This window comes from Nansenia antarctica (genome assembly GCF_963989245.1).
Source record: "Nansenia antarctica genome assembly, chromosome: 8".
Taxonomy (NCBI): domain Eukaryota; kingdom Metazoa; phylum Chordata; class Actinopteri; order Argentiniformes; family Microstomatidae; genus Nansenia; species Nansenia antarctica.
Genome location: NC_137678.1, coordinates 52,765,723 through 52,780,942, shown reverse-complemented (window position 1 = coordinate 52,780,942; position 15,220 = coordinate 52,765,723). Strand labels below are relative to the sequence as shown.

The 15,220-nt window shown below is 42.7% G+C and overlaps 1 protein-coding gene across 1 annotated transcript in view; it reads right to left on the bottom strand.

Moving 5' to 3' along the window:
• The window catches only part of ttll12 (tubulin tyrosine ligase-like family, member 12), a 43,162-nt gene that overhangs the window by 12,883 nt on the left and 15,059 nt on the right, over positions 1-15,220 (bottom strand). Inside the window, exons 7-11 of the mRNA XM_080538708.1 lie at positions 12,853-12,969; positions 11,777-11,971; positions 10,964-11,075; positions 9,999-10,150; positions 3,826-3,907 (exon numbers count right to left, since the gene is read on the bottom strand). Of these exons, the coding sequence (XP_080394834.1) occupies positions 3,826-3,907; positions 9,999-10,150; positions 10,964-11,075; positions 11,777-11,971; positions 12,853-12,969 (658 nt within the window). The remainder of the gene's footprint in view (positions 1-3,825; positions 3,908-9,998; positions 10,151-10,963; positions 11,076-11,776; positions 11,972-12,852; positions 12,970-15,220) is intronic.

The following is a 15,220-nucleotide window of genomic DNA, read 5'->3' as shown; positions in this document are numbered from 1 at the left end:
GGGGGGGAAGAGGAGGGGGGGGAGGAGGGGACGACGACATTATCACACTGAATGGAGGCAAGGAGTGTACTTTCACTGTCTGTGTGTGTGTGTGTGTGTGTGTGTGTGATTAGCAGAGCCATCGTGGTATATCTTAAACATAACTATCATATGTGTTCCATCTGAGGCAGAGGAACCTCCCAGACCAGCCAGACAGAGAGGACAGATCCAGGGCCTGTTGATCTCCCTGTAACCACTATGATGTCAACAACATCCTCACCTGTAACCACTATGATGTCAACAATATCATCACCTGCAACCACTATAATGTCAACAACATTATCACCTGTAACCACTATGATATCAACAACATCATCACCTGTAACCACTATGATATCAACAACATCATCACCTGTAACCACTATGATGTCAACAACATCCTCACCTGTAACCACTATGATATCAACAACATCATCACCTGTAACCACTATGATATCAACAACATTATCACCTGTAACCACTATGATGTCAACAACATCATCACCTGTAACCACTATGATATCAACAACATCATCACCTGTAACCACTATGATATCAACAACATCATCACCTGTAACCACTATGATGTCAACAACATCATCACCTGTAACCACTATGATATCAACAACATCATCACCTGTAACCACTATGATATCAACAACATCATCACCTGTAACCACTATGATATCAACAACATCATCACCTGTAACCACTATGATATCAACAACATCATCACCTGTAACCACTATGATATCAACAACATCATCACCTGTAACCACTATGATATCAACAACATCATCACCTGTAACCACTATGATGTCAACAACATCATCACCTGTAACCACTATGATGTCAACAACATCATCAACATCATGGAGTTTGTTGTGAGATACAGTTATATAATAACATGATGAACAGAACATCAGGGGGTCATTCCACTAAAGGTGGATCAGTATAGCGGCGCTATAAATAAATGCGGCGCTCAGGGAACTCGAGATTGGAAATCAAGCCTCAGGTGATTCCTCGAACGAGGATCAGCCTTGTGTCATCAGTGTTCACAGAAGACAGGCTTACAAATCTTCGATATGGGCGCGTGCACGCAGACATAAAAAGCCCTGAAGTGTCGATCTGTCGAAATGAAGATACTCCACTCTGCAGGGGTACTACATTTGCGCAGCATTCCGAATTATTGATTTTTATGAAGACGGAAAAATAAGATGTAAAATAGTGCAATACTGCCGCAATTAACAAGGCGAGGGAAATGGTTTGGCAAGAAATTGCTGACCGATTAAATGCGTAGGTCATACTAGCCCCAGTTATTGTTATATGTTCATATTTTAATAAATGAATATTACTACTGTGGTGATATCCGCAGCAGGCTACAAACCGTCATATCGCCACAATGGCCTAGTGGTATTGACTGCTGCCATAGGATTTAATCGTCATTTTATATCAGTGGTTCGAATCCCTCTTCAGGCGCACTTTTTACTGCATTTCGTTGTCTGAATCTAATCTAAAATCTCATCAAAAAAAGTATTGTAGGCTATAAAATTATGGTGCAGGCTAATTTACAAGAACTGACACGATTACAATGGTGTTTGAAACCTTTGCATGAAATCTTCGGTTAAATGTAAAAAAAAATAAAAATGAATGACTTAGTCAAGTCTCGAACTCGCAACCTTTGGAACTCCAGTCCGCAGCCTTAACCACTACGCCAGCCAGACTGCTGTGATGACAGCAATGCAAGTTGAGACAATAACTTTTTTTTTACACTCTTTTCTTTATTGATATATCGATTTATCTATCACACAATCAAACTATCTATCGATCGATCACACTTTCAAAATATCAAATTATCTATCTATCACACAGTCAAACTATCTAATCTATCTATCTCGTGTGAAGTGGGAACTAATATTTCCTAGGGAGGAACTATCGTTCGGGATGTAGTTTCCGCCTGTGGGCCTTTTTTGACGCGCGTCTCACTATAGCCTGTGTTTTAGCCTGGTCGCGACCAGGCTAGTTATATCTGACTCAGAAGGAGCTCAACCAAGCAGCGAATTATTTGAGCCAGGTTGATGGCACCGAACGCAAGCTAACATTTTCGAGGCTTAAAACTTTATCGAGGCTTAGAACTTTATCGAGCTTCGTGGAATAGGGCCCTGGTTTAGATTTAGAAACTATGCAACGACTGTTGGAAAATATCCTTTTATGTTTATATTCTTCATGAATGTTTTAATAAACAACAAGTAATAATCAGCATAACTATGCAAATGCTTCCATTAATCAACTGTATTCAATTGTGCAGATGAATACAATGTGCTTAAAAGAACATGGTGTGTGAAATGAACAGGATGTCACAGAAGGTCACAGGATGTCATGGTCGGCTGAGAGAAGAAGCAGACGCTTCTCTCATATACAAACCAGACCCCCCAGAGATGTATATAATGTATATAATGTATCTCATGTAACATTTGGGCTGATAATAATAACAATAATAATTATATTATTATTAATAATAAAAACAATAACAATACTACTAATAAAAATAATAACAATAAACAACAACAATAATAACAACAACAACAACAATAATAATAACAATAATAATAATAATAAAAACTTCCTGCAAACGTTGCAGCTCAAAGTGCTCCAATTATTATATAATCATCATTTAATCATTTAGTCATTTAAAGGCAATATTAAAAAGATGGGGTTTTAGTCTTGACTTGAACATATTTGCTGAGGTTGCATCCCTAAGGTAAACTGGCAGTGAGACACAATCTGGGTGGATGAAGTGAGAATGCAGCCTCACCAAATCTCTTCTTTTGTACATAGAGAAAACCAGCGTCAAAAGACCTGAGAGCTCTATTGGGCTGATATGCCAGCAAAGGGTCTGGCCAGAAAAGGCCAGACCTATCAGAAAAGAGAAAGCCAGGCTAGACCAATCAGATAAGAAAAAGCCAGGCTCGACCAATCAGATAAGAGCCGTCTGCAGTGTCACAGGAGGTATAACAGCCCAGGTGTTTGTGTCAGAGGATCTGGACCATTCCTATGAGAATTGGATGTTACTTTGTATCAATAAAGAGATTGGATGTATGGTACTTTGTATCAATAAAGAGATTGGATGTATGTTACTTTGTATCAATAAACAGATTGTTCAATTAACATCAGACCTGTGTCAAGTATTTCTTCACCATTCATAATCCAGATGATCATTAGAAACATTAGAAACAGCACCATGTTTGATGATCATTAGAAACAGCACCATGTTTGATGATCATTAGAAACAGCACCATGTTTGATGATCATTAGAAATGCTCAGAGTGCAATATCTTTGGTCTCCCTCCCTCTCTGTCCCCCCCTCTCCCCCTCTCTCCATCCCCCCCTCTCCCTCTCTCCCTCCCTCCCTCTTCCTCTCTCCCTCCCTCCCTCCCTGTCCCTCCCTCTCCCCCTCCCTGTCCCTCCCTCTCCCTCCCTCCCTCTCCCTCCCTCTCCCCCTCCCTCCCTCTCCCTCCCTCCCTGTCCCTCCCTCTCCCCCTCCCTGTCCCTCCCTCTCCCTCCCTCCCTCTCCCTCCCTCCGAGGGTTCAAGGGGACTTTGTCACATGCACAGAAATACAAAGTAAAACCTGCAGTGAAATTAAATGAAAATGAAAGGACATGAGAGACATGAAGTGCTGAACATAAAGTGCTGTGTAGTAGCAACAGTATCCAGCACTAAATAAAGAGACTCATTTTAAAAAGGCAGTAGCCTAGCGCTCTCCCTCCCGCTCTCCCTCCCTCTCTCCCTCCCTCCTCTCCCTCACCTGTTTAAGCTCCACCCCCTCAGCGTAGTTCATCACAGTGAAGTGTTTCTGGTAGTCATCAAGGTGGTCCAGGGAGAAAGGCCTGGGGGGGTGGGGTGGACAGGGCATTAGAGAAGGGCCTGTGTGTGTGGTTCAGACAGACAGTGTGTGTGACAAACAGACAGATAAACAGTCAGACAAAACAGACAGATAAACAGTCAGACAAACAGACAGATAAACAGTCAGACAAACAGACAGATAAACAGTCAGACAAACAGACAGATAAACAGTCAGACAAACAGACAGATAAACAGTCAGACAAACAGACAGATAAACAGTCAGATAAACAGACAGACAAACAGTCAGACAAACAGACAGATAAACAGTCAGATAAATAAACAGTCAGACAAAGGGCCTGTCTTTCTGTGTCCTGTTGATGTTGTTGTACACCTGTTGTCTGATAAAAAATGTGATGATTATTAGAAACAGCACCATGTTTGATGATCATTAGAAATGCTCAGAGTGCAATATCTTTGGTCTCCCTCCCTCTCTGTCCCCCCCTCTCCCCCTCCCTCTCCATCCCCCCCTCTCCCTCTCTCCCTCCCTCCCTCTTCCTCTCTCCCTCTCCCTTGTTTGCCTGTTTTAACCTGCTGTGGCTTTTGCTCTTTTATTATGTTTTATTGTGTTTCTCAGGGCTCTCAAGTCTCACGCATTGGGCGTGAGACACACGCATTTCAACCCGTTCACACGCCACACCTTGTCTCACGCCCAATGCGTGAGACTTGAGAGCCCTGGTTTCTTCTTTATTATGTTCTCTATATGTAAAACACTTTGTGACCCTTGGTCTGGGAAAGGTGCTGTACAAATGTTTCTCCTGTCCAGATGGTGTGTTTCTGCGCCCACGCTCACTCCACATCTTCACTCAGGAAGGGAGGGTTTTGACCTCAAGTGACCTTCCTGTATAACTCAACTAACTAACTCAACAGTCTGTCTTTGTCTGAGATAAGCTGACAGACCAAGGTCTCTGCCTCTGGAGGGTGTCAGGGATGCTGGTTGTTGGTGTTTGCTGCCCTCTACAGGTTGGAGAACGATCAGCTGGTCTCATTAGGCCTGACCAGCCACACCTGCTGATGCCTCCAGTTGCTGCTAACAAAAGCCCTGCTTCTCCAGTCCTGCAGCCCTTCTTGCTCTCCACACTCACTATTCTGTGTTGTTGTGGCTTTTTAGGTTTACACTGACAACACGGCTTTCACTACATATTCCACTCATCCATACATACACATATAGGGTGTTCACACCGGCAAATAACTGTGCAGTCTGGAACCGGCCGGCGCATTCAGACCGCAACTCAATTGGTTCGGAGCCTGAAAAGTTGGTTCGCAGCGGGAACCAGAAAATAGTGGTTCTCAAGCGCGAACCAAAACGTAGAACAGTCACGTCCTCAGTGGGTGTGTCATATTCTAGGCTGCAGAGACCAGCAAGGAGGAAGTAGACAACATGTAATCTAATCTAAATCTATACGTGTGTAGAAAGTGTATTTTGTTTTGTTTAATAGAAAATTGTGTTTATTTCAGATACTGTAGTGGAAGATATTATCCTCTTTTCCAGTGAAGTAGCTGCCATGTAGTTGTGATTTTTTTTGTTTATCCCGCCCCTTCATCACCCAACGTTGATGACGCGGATGGTTCAGGTTACACTGGTGTGAACACGGGCTCGTTCGCCAGACAGCACCAACGTTCGGAGGTTCCGAACGCGAACACGAACCGGCACGGTTCTTTGCCGGTGTGAAAGCCCTAATAGTGATGGGGGAAACGAAGCTTTTGAAGCATTGACACATTCAGCACAATTGTGTTGGAAAAAGTGTTGATCGATCGATGCAGTCGATACAGCAGCTCCATAATGCTATCTGCTGGTCAGGTCATGGTATGGCGGCTGTATCGACTGATTCACAAGTCAAAATACAATAAGCCCACCGTCATCTGTGATGTCTTCAATAAAGGTGCTGTGACAAACTGTGTCGATGTGTATGTGACCATACATCCATATGTAGTCTTAAATGTTGGTGTGTCAAGTAGACTATAATAAATACATATATGAATAAATAAATAAATGCAACCGTTGTGTCCATATCTGATAGGAACAGAATAGAATAGCAAATTAACGCTTTTAATCCAAAAGCTACTTACAGGGACATTCCCCCTGGAGTAATTTAGGGATTTACTCAAGGGCACACTAGTGGTGGTGTTTCAGGCAGGATTTAAACTCACAACCTTCCGGTCACCAGTCCAATTCACTATTCACTAGACCACCACTATCCCCATGACATGTAAGGATACAAATCTGAATGACATTTCAGCATGTGTGGGACATGGCTGTTTGACAATTGGAGCAGATATAAATGGTCAACATGTCATAACAGGGCCAACATTGTTGGGACGTGCTCGTGGAACAGGGAAAGAGTGCAAAACAAGGCTATATTGTGGGAACTGGACAGAGATGCGCTTATGTGAACAATAAAATATGTATTGCTTGTGTAAATGAAAAGGCAACGTTTTTTGTGTATCTATCTGGCTAGTCTATATCATTCCGCAAACGAGGCAGTGTTCCAAGTTTCGTACTGCATAAAATGACGTGGAACTCACTCATATTCGAGGGTTGTAGTCCGAGTGGAGACATACGGACGCTAGACAGAATCCATTTATTGACAGACACAGAGATAGAAATAGACAGGAGATCGGTAGATATTGATAGATAGATATAGAACATACAAAGATAGTCATAGATTCATAATTGCAACATGGTCAGAGGTGCTTGTGTGACGTACGAAGCTTCGTTCGAGTAATCACGTGGTTTTTGCCAAATTGACACAAGCATCGATACATTTGTATCGACGCACATTGCGTCTGTAGGCGCCAGATATGGTCCTGTCATATGTGTTGTAATTCACTGTGTGGGCATGGGGTGGCGCTGTCACAATACCTGAGGCAGGTCTTTATAAGGTAGTACATTTGTTGTTATCGTCAGGTGTTGACCCCGGAAGGGCAAATAGGTTTGAACGCAAAGGCGCTGAGTTTGTGATTGTTATTGTTTTATACCAGTGATTAAGCCAAATGGAATGTGGCACTTAGTAACGCAATAAAGGTTTTTTATGCAGCAAACCAATGACTACGGATCGTGTATAACCAACAGAACACATCAAACTAGAACGCACGGCGCGTCAACCAGAGTCCGCGGGTTAGCATCTCAGTAGCCCAGTATTAGACTGTGCTCCTTTAACAGCGTCGGAAGATCGACGCCGTGTCGTGACTACTGCGTCGAACGTAACATCACTACATACACACACACCACTGACATACTGATGGACACACTCCATTTAATTTATGTTAAACAGTTACTTTGATCTTGAGTTAAGTAATACATATTTTTGTTAAATCTTTTTCCCCACTCCGGTCTCGGTCTCCCTCTAACAGACAAAATAACGGTCTCACCTCTCCTAGGGTTAGGGTTAACCTCTGACCTCTCCAGGGTTAGGGTTAACCTCTGACCTCTCCAGGGTTAGGGTTAACCTCTGACCTCTCCAGGGTTAGGATTAACCTCTGACCTCTCCAGGGTTAGGGTTATGTTAACTAATATGTTATGTTAACATAACCCTAACCCTGGAGAGGTCAGAGGTTAACCTCAGACAGAGTAGTTGTTATGACGGTCCAGATGCACATCGATTAGTTCGATTAAGCTCAGTTTGAGTAATTAATAATTCATAGGAAATTACCTTGCCCCCAGCCAGCTAGGTTTCCCCCTTTTTTCTTCTCTTTGATTTCGTTTATTGTTTTTAAGTAATGATGCCGTAGTTCAGTTAGCGGCTTTTCTTTGAACTACGCGCGAGCTCTCAGAAGTGTGTGTGCTCGCGCGAGTGTCTCGATATATCGATGCGTATGTGGGTGAGTTGAGAAGAGAGTTGAGACCAGCGAGTTGTTGGACGTTGAATGTTTGGAGACCAGAACCGGGGTACATTATTTAGTTAGTGTGAGTGATACAGCCGAGAAATAGTAACCAACGTTACTATACGTTGTTATTATAGAATGTTAATATAGTTTGGACTGTCAGCTGCCTTGTGTGCAGTGAAGAGGCGAGGAGGCGCTAGCTAGCTGCTAACGGAGCTTCCAACCGTAGCTAGCCATAGCCGCCCCACGTATCGCGGACCTTGGGACGCCGATTGCCAGGGACAGTGGGCGAGATACACTTGCCTCCACCGTCCCGCGTTCTGGGTAGCTGTGTGCGTGGCCCCCCTGCACCTCCCGCCGATCATCCCAGGACAGTTCCCCCATCAACATCGCTGTTATCCCCCATATCCCCTCCATCATTCCACATCACTGGACTCTCCCCTCTACGTGTCACCATCCAAGAGCTCCAACCTGGTACCATAGTTAAGATATCTGCCATTGCATTTATGTTTGTGTATTACGTATTCTAGGTTGTATTAAATCTACAGTTTGTTATTTCTTTATCCCTGTGTCCCTCCCCCAGTTATTTAGCCAAGTGTCCACCTATCTAAATTACATATATATTATTATACATAGAGGTATGCCAGAGCTTTACATCTCCGTTTCTAATTAGTTTATAGGTTTAGCAGTCATCATATTTAAATTCAAAAAAACTTTAGCTCCAACCGTTTCAGAATTATGAACTTCTAAAGAAGGTATGACATTTGGGCACCGGCGCTCCCGTGCTGCTGAGAGGGTTAAGTTTAACTTAAAATAGTGAAAAGAGGACAAGGGAGGCTAGTTTTCATTTGGTACTGTAGTGTACAGTCTGTAGAGTAGATTTGTCTATTTTTTGGCTGACGATCTCTTGGTTTGCTCACTTCCTCCGGATGAAATTACAAAATGATCCATATTTCTTTTTTCTCATGCTAGTATAGCCAGATAAAAGTATCAACCCACCTGTCAAAAGGCACCAGAATACACAAAATTGCATCTACTCTGTAAAAAATAATTGGGGGTGAGAACCCCCAGACCCCCTTTACATTATCCTAGTGTTTCACTTTTGTAAAGCACAATACAGCATGTGTTGCCTTCATTATAAGGCTTATATAAGGCTTTTAATTTTTTGCGGACAGATAGATTTGCTTTTTGTTTTTTTGGTCCAATATGGCTCTTTCAACATTTTGGGTTGCCGACCCCTGGGTTAGGTGATTCATGTCAGACAGATGTCATGTGACAGACGTCGGCACGGTTACCCAATACTCTGGGTATGAAGGGAGAAGCTTTCCACTTGTACTCTTGTTCAGGTTCTGTGATGTGTGCAAAGAACACGGACCCAGATCTGCAATAAATCCACCCTCAATAACCCCACCCTCAACTGATCCCTGACCCCTGAAGTCTGACGTCATTCATCCAATATCAGAAACACATCCTAACTTACGATAAATAAGCAGTCTATACATGTCTATATAAACATCTATACATGTAAGATGTCTATATAAACAGTCTATACATGTAAGATGTCTATGATATAAACAGTCTATACATGTAAGATGTCTATTATATAAACAGTCTATACATGTAAGATGTCTATATAAACAGTCTATACATGTAAGATGTCTATTATATAAACAGTCTATACATGTAAGATGTCTATATAAACAGTCTATACATGTAAGATGTCTATTATATAAACAGTCTATACATGTAAGATGTCTATATAAACAGTCTATACATGTAAGATGTCTATATAAACAGTCTATACATGTAAGATGTCTATTATATAAACAGTCTATACATGTAAGATGTCTATATAAACAGTGTATACATGTAAGATGTCTATATAAACAGTCTATACATGTAAGATGTCTATATAAACAGTCTATACATGTAAGATGTCTATGATATAAACAGTCTATACATGTAAGATGTCTATATAAACAGTCTATACATGTAAGATGTCTATATAAACATCTATACATGTAAGATGTCTATATAAACAGTCTATACATGTAAGATGTCTATATAAACATCACCTCTCTGCTATAAGGACTCAACACCTGACTCACTGCACTAACCCTGCCAGATGTCCTGCACTTTATAGTTGTAAATATTGATGATTTTGTCTTGTGGTTATGTGTGTACATTGTCCATTGTGATAGGGTTAGGGTTAGTGTGTATTACATGTGTAATGTGTGTATGTTTCATCCTGACCTGTTAGCGAAGCGCAGCCAGAAGACGTCGTAGGCGTAGAGGGTCAGAGGCTGCACAGAGCGCAGCAGCAACATGTAGCGCACGTCAAACTTCACGCTGCCCACCTCCGGCCTGTAGAACAGCACTGGGTCCTCCAGGTACTTACACACCACCTGACAGACACACACACACACAGACACAGACACAGACACACACACACACACACACACACACACACACACACACAGATATCAGTACCGTATCTATCTCTATATCATATCTATCTCTATATCAGTATCTATCTATATATCAGTATCTATCTATCTCTATATCATATCTACCTCTATATCAGTATCTATCTCTATATCAGTATCTATCTTTAGGTAGGATTATGTATCCATAGAGGGACTCATCTAGTGTAATAATAATAATTCATTATATTTATATGGCGCTTTTAAGGGTGGATAAGGGTAAGGGTCTGGTTGTGTGACTGATAGGGAGGGTGGGAGGTACTGGTGATGTCACTAGGCCCTGCAGCCCTGATAGGGAGGGTGGGAGGTACTGGTGATGTCACTAGGCCCTGCAGCCCTGATAGGGAGGGTGGGAGGTACTGGTGATGTCACTAGGCCCTGCAGCCCTGATAGGGAGGGTGGGAGGTACTGGTGATGTCACTAGGCCCTGCAGCCCTGATAGGGAGGGTGGGAGGTACTGGTGATGTCACTAGGCCCTGCAGCTGAGGTCAGTGAGATCCTCCTGTTTCCTGGCTCCACCTTAAACCACCATTAGAAAAAACACTGCTTATCTGATCCAGATCCAAGCTATCTGAAACACTAACACAAGTAGTTGAGAAATGCTAATAACCTGTTTTACTTCATACCGGTTCTGTATTGACAAACTGATAAGGGGTCCAGGAAGATGGTTTACATCAATACTTCCTTCAATACTCTCTCTCTGTCTGATGCTGTAGTCCAGGGCGTGTGGGTTACCTTGGGGGTGCTCTCTCTCTGTCTGATGATGTAATCCAGGTTGTTGGTGATGTGTGTGTCCAGACTGCGTGCCAGGTTCCACGGTTTACAGATCCAATGGTTGTCCTCTCCCCTACACACACACACACACACACACACACACACACACACACACACACACACACACACACACACACACACACACACACACACACACATACACACAGACCTTAAAAGTGTATTTGTACCGCTGTATGACGGTGCGGGGTTTCTCCTCGATCCACTGGAATATTAAAGTCAACCGTCCAGTGGAGAGAGGGAGTTGCCCCGTAGGTATATTCAGAATAAACAAGCCTGGCTCAGCCCCGGAGTTCCCCTTTTTACCAAGGTAGGTCTCAGAGCGGCGGCAACTTCCCCTTCTCTCCTGTCTCCTGACTTCACCTCTCTGACCAGATGTCTCCTGACTTCCTGTCTTTAGCCAAGATGTCTGATGAACAGCTCTGTCTAACCTCTCTGTTCTCTGCTGGTAATGTCTGATGAACTGAGGCAGCTCTGGCTAACCTCTCTGCTGGTCATGTCTGATGAACTGTGGCAGCTCTGTCTAACCTCTCTGCTCTCTGCTGGTAATGTCTGATGTCTAACCTCTCTACTCTCTGCTGGTAATGTCTGATGAACTGTGGCAGCTCTGTCTAACCTCTCTGCTCTCTGCTGGTAATGTCTGATGAACTGTGGCAGCTCTGTCTAACCTCTCTGCTCTCTGCTGGTAATGTCTGATGAACTGTGGCAGCTCTGTCTAACCTCTCTGCTCTCTGCTGGTAATGTCTGATGTCTAACCTCTCTGCTCTCTGCTGGTAGTGTCTGATGAACTGAGGCAGCTCTGTCTGCAGGTTGAATGTCTCAGGCAGCCAGTCGGCCCCCCGGCGCCCCCCCGCCCTCCGGGACACGGCAGACAGGCAGTCCTTCACCGTGACCACCGTCTCACAGGGGAACTGGTTCACCATCACATGGGGTCGCTCCTCACTCAACTTCCTGTAGGGGGGGGGGGGAGACAGGGGAGGAGGGGGGGGGGGGGGGATAGGGAGAGGAATGAAGACAGGGAGGGGAGAAGATAGAGACAGAGAGAGAGAGATAGTTTACTCTATGCAGGACAGAGAGAGAGAGAGAGAGACAGAGACAGAGAGATAGAGTTTACTCTATGCAGGACAGAGAGAGAGAGAAAGAGAGAGAGAGAGAGAAAGTGAGAGAGACAGAGAGAGAGAGAGACAGAGAGAGAGAGAGACAGAAACAGAGAGATAGAGTTTACTCTATGCAGGACAGAGAGAGAAAGAGAGAGAGAGACAGAGAGAGAGAGAGACACAGAGAGAGAGAGAGAGAGAGAGAGACAGAGAGAGAGAGTTTACTCTATGCAGGACAGAGAGAGAGAGAGAGAGACAGAGAGAGACACAGAGAGAGAGAGAGAGAGAGAGAGAGACAGAGAGAGAGTTTACTCTATGCAGGACAGAGAGAGAGAGAGACAGAGCGAGACAGAGAGAAATGACTCTACACAGGATAATAACACATTAATAACAGTATTAATTTCCTGACCCCTGACCTCTGACCTGTAACTGACCTACTGTCCTGTAACTGACCTGTAACTGACCTACTGACCTGTAACTGTCCTGTAACTGACCTGTAACCGGTCTGTAGCTGAACTGTAACTGACCTACTGACCTGTAACTGTCCTGTAACTGTCCTGTAACTGTCCTGTAACTGACCTGTAACTGACCTCTGACCTGTAGTCTCTGAGGTGAGAGAAGGACCAGAGGATGTCCGCCCCCTCCTCCTGACCCCTAACCTCTGACCTGTAATCTCTGAGTTGAGAGAAGGACCAGAGGATGTCAGCCTCCTCCTCCTGACCCCTGACCTCTGACCTGTAGTCTCTGAGGTGGGAGAAGGACCAGAGGATGTCGGCCTCGTCCTCCTGCTCTGTGAACTGGAAGCGAGGGTGACGGAGATTCTCCAGGACCTGCTTCATCACTGTGTACACCCTGGACACACACACACACACACACCTAATAAATGTCTCTTTTCAAGATAAAATTGCACATTTTAGAGAGGCCTTTTATTGCCTTTTATTGCCTAAGGCAGATCTGGGTAATACTCATGCTGTCTAATAAAAGGAGGTGCGCTGACTATACAGACTTAAAGACATCTGTGAACTAGTGTAAATGTATATATATATATGTATTTGTATATATAATTATATATATGTATATTAATATGTATATGAATCTGAACTTTAGTGTAAATGTATATACGGTATGTATATTAATATGTATATACTGTATATATATGTATATTAATATGTATATGAATCTGAACTTTAGTGTAAATGTATATATATGTATATTAATATGTATATGAATCTGAACTTTAGTGTAAATGTATATATATATGTATATGAATAAATATATATATATATACAGTACAGGCCAAAAGTTTGGACACACCTTCTCATTCAATGTGTTTCCTTTATTTTCATGACTATTTACATTGTAGATTCTCACTGAAGGCATCAAAACTATGAATGAACACATGTGGAATGATGTACTTAACAAAAAAGTGTGAAATAACTCTAAATGTCTTAGATTTTAGATTCCTCAAAGTAGCCACCCTTTGCTTTTTTGTTGTTAATAAAATCATTGTTTTGTTGTTGTTAATAAAATATATAATAATAATATTATATATATATATATAATAACATATTATTATTAACACATATTATATTTAATATTATTATTATATATTTTATTAACAACAAAAAAGCAAAGGGTGGCTACTTTGAGGAATCTAAAATATAAGACATATTTACAGTTATTTCACACTTTATTGTTAAATACATAATTCCTATGTGTTCATTCATAGTTTTGATGCCTTCAGTGAGAATCTACAATGTACCAAATAGTCATGAAAATAAAGGAAACGCATTGAATGAGAAGGTGTGTCCAAACTTTTGGCCTGTACTGTATGTATATGAATAAGTATATATATATTAATAAGTATATGTATACTGTATATACAGTATACACAGTGGGTTCGGAAAGTATTCAGACCCCCTTAAATCTTTCACTCTTTGTCATATTGCAGCCATTTGCTAAAATCAATTAATTTCATTTTTTTCCTCGTTCATGCACACACAGCACCCATTGTCAGAAAAACACAGACTTGTAGACATTTTTGCAGATTTATTACAAAATAAACACTGAAATATCACATGGCCATAAGTATTCAGACCCTTTGCTGTGACACTTGTATATTTAACTCAGGTGCTGTCCAATTCTTCTGATCATCCTTGAGATGGGCCTACACCTTCCTTGGAGTCCAGTTGTGCTTAATTATATTGATTGGACTTGATTGGGAAAAGCACACACCTGTCAATAGAAGACCTTACAGCTCACAGTGTAAAGTCAGATGACTTTCTCAAATGAGAATCATGAGGTCGAAGGAACTGACTGAAGAGCTGAGAGACAGAATTGTGGCAAGGCACAGATCTGGCCAAGGCTACAAAAAAATGTCTGTTGCACTTAAGGTTCCTAAGAGCACAGCGGCCTCCATAATCCTTAAATGGAAGAAGTTTGTGATGACCAGGACTCTTCCTCGAACTGGCCGTCCGGCCAAACTGAGCATCCGGGGGAGAAAAGCTTTGGTGAGAGAGGTAAAGAAGAACCCAAAGATCACTCTGGCTGAGCTCCAGAGATGCAGCGGGGAGATGGGACAAAGTTCTAGAAAGACAACCATCACTGCAGCCCTCCATCAGTCGGGGCTTTATGGCGGAGTGGCCCGACGGAAGCCTCTTCTCAGTGCAAAACACATGAAAGCCCGCATCGAGTTTGCCAAAAAACACCTGAAGGACTCCCAGACTCTGAGAAATAAAATTCTCTGACTTTTTGGTCTTAATTCTAAGCGGTATGTGTGGACAACACCTGGCACTGCTCATCACCTGCCTAATACCATCCCTACAGTGAAGCATGGTGGTGGCAGCATCATGCTGTGGGGTTGTTTTTCAGCTGCAGGGACAGGACGACTGGTTGCAATTGAAGGAAAGATGAATGCAGCCAAGTACATTGATATCCTGGACAAAAACCTTTTCCAGAGTGTTCAGGACCTCAGAATGGGCCGAAGGTTCACCTTCCAACAAGACAATGAGCACACAGCTAAAATAACGAAGGAGTGGTTTCAGAACAACTCTGTGAATGTTCTTGAATGGCCGAGCCAGAGTCCTGACTTAAATCCAATTGA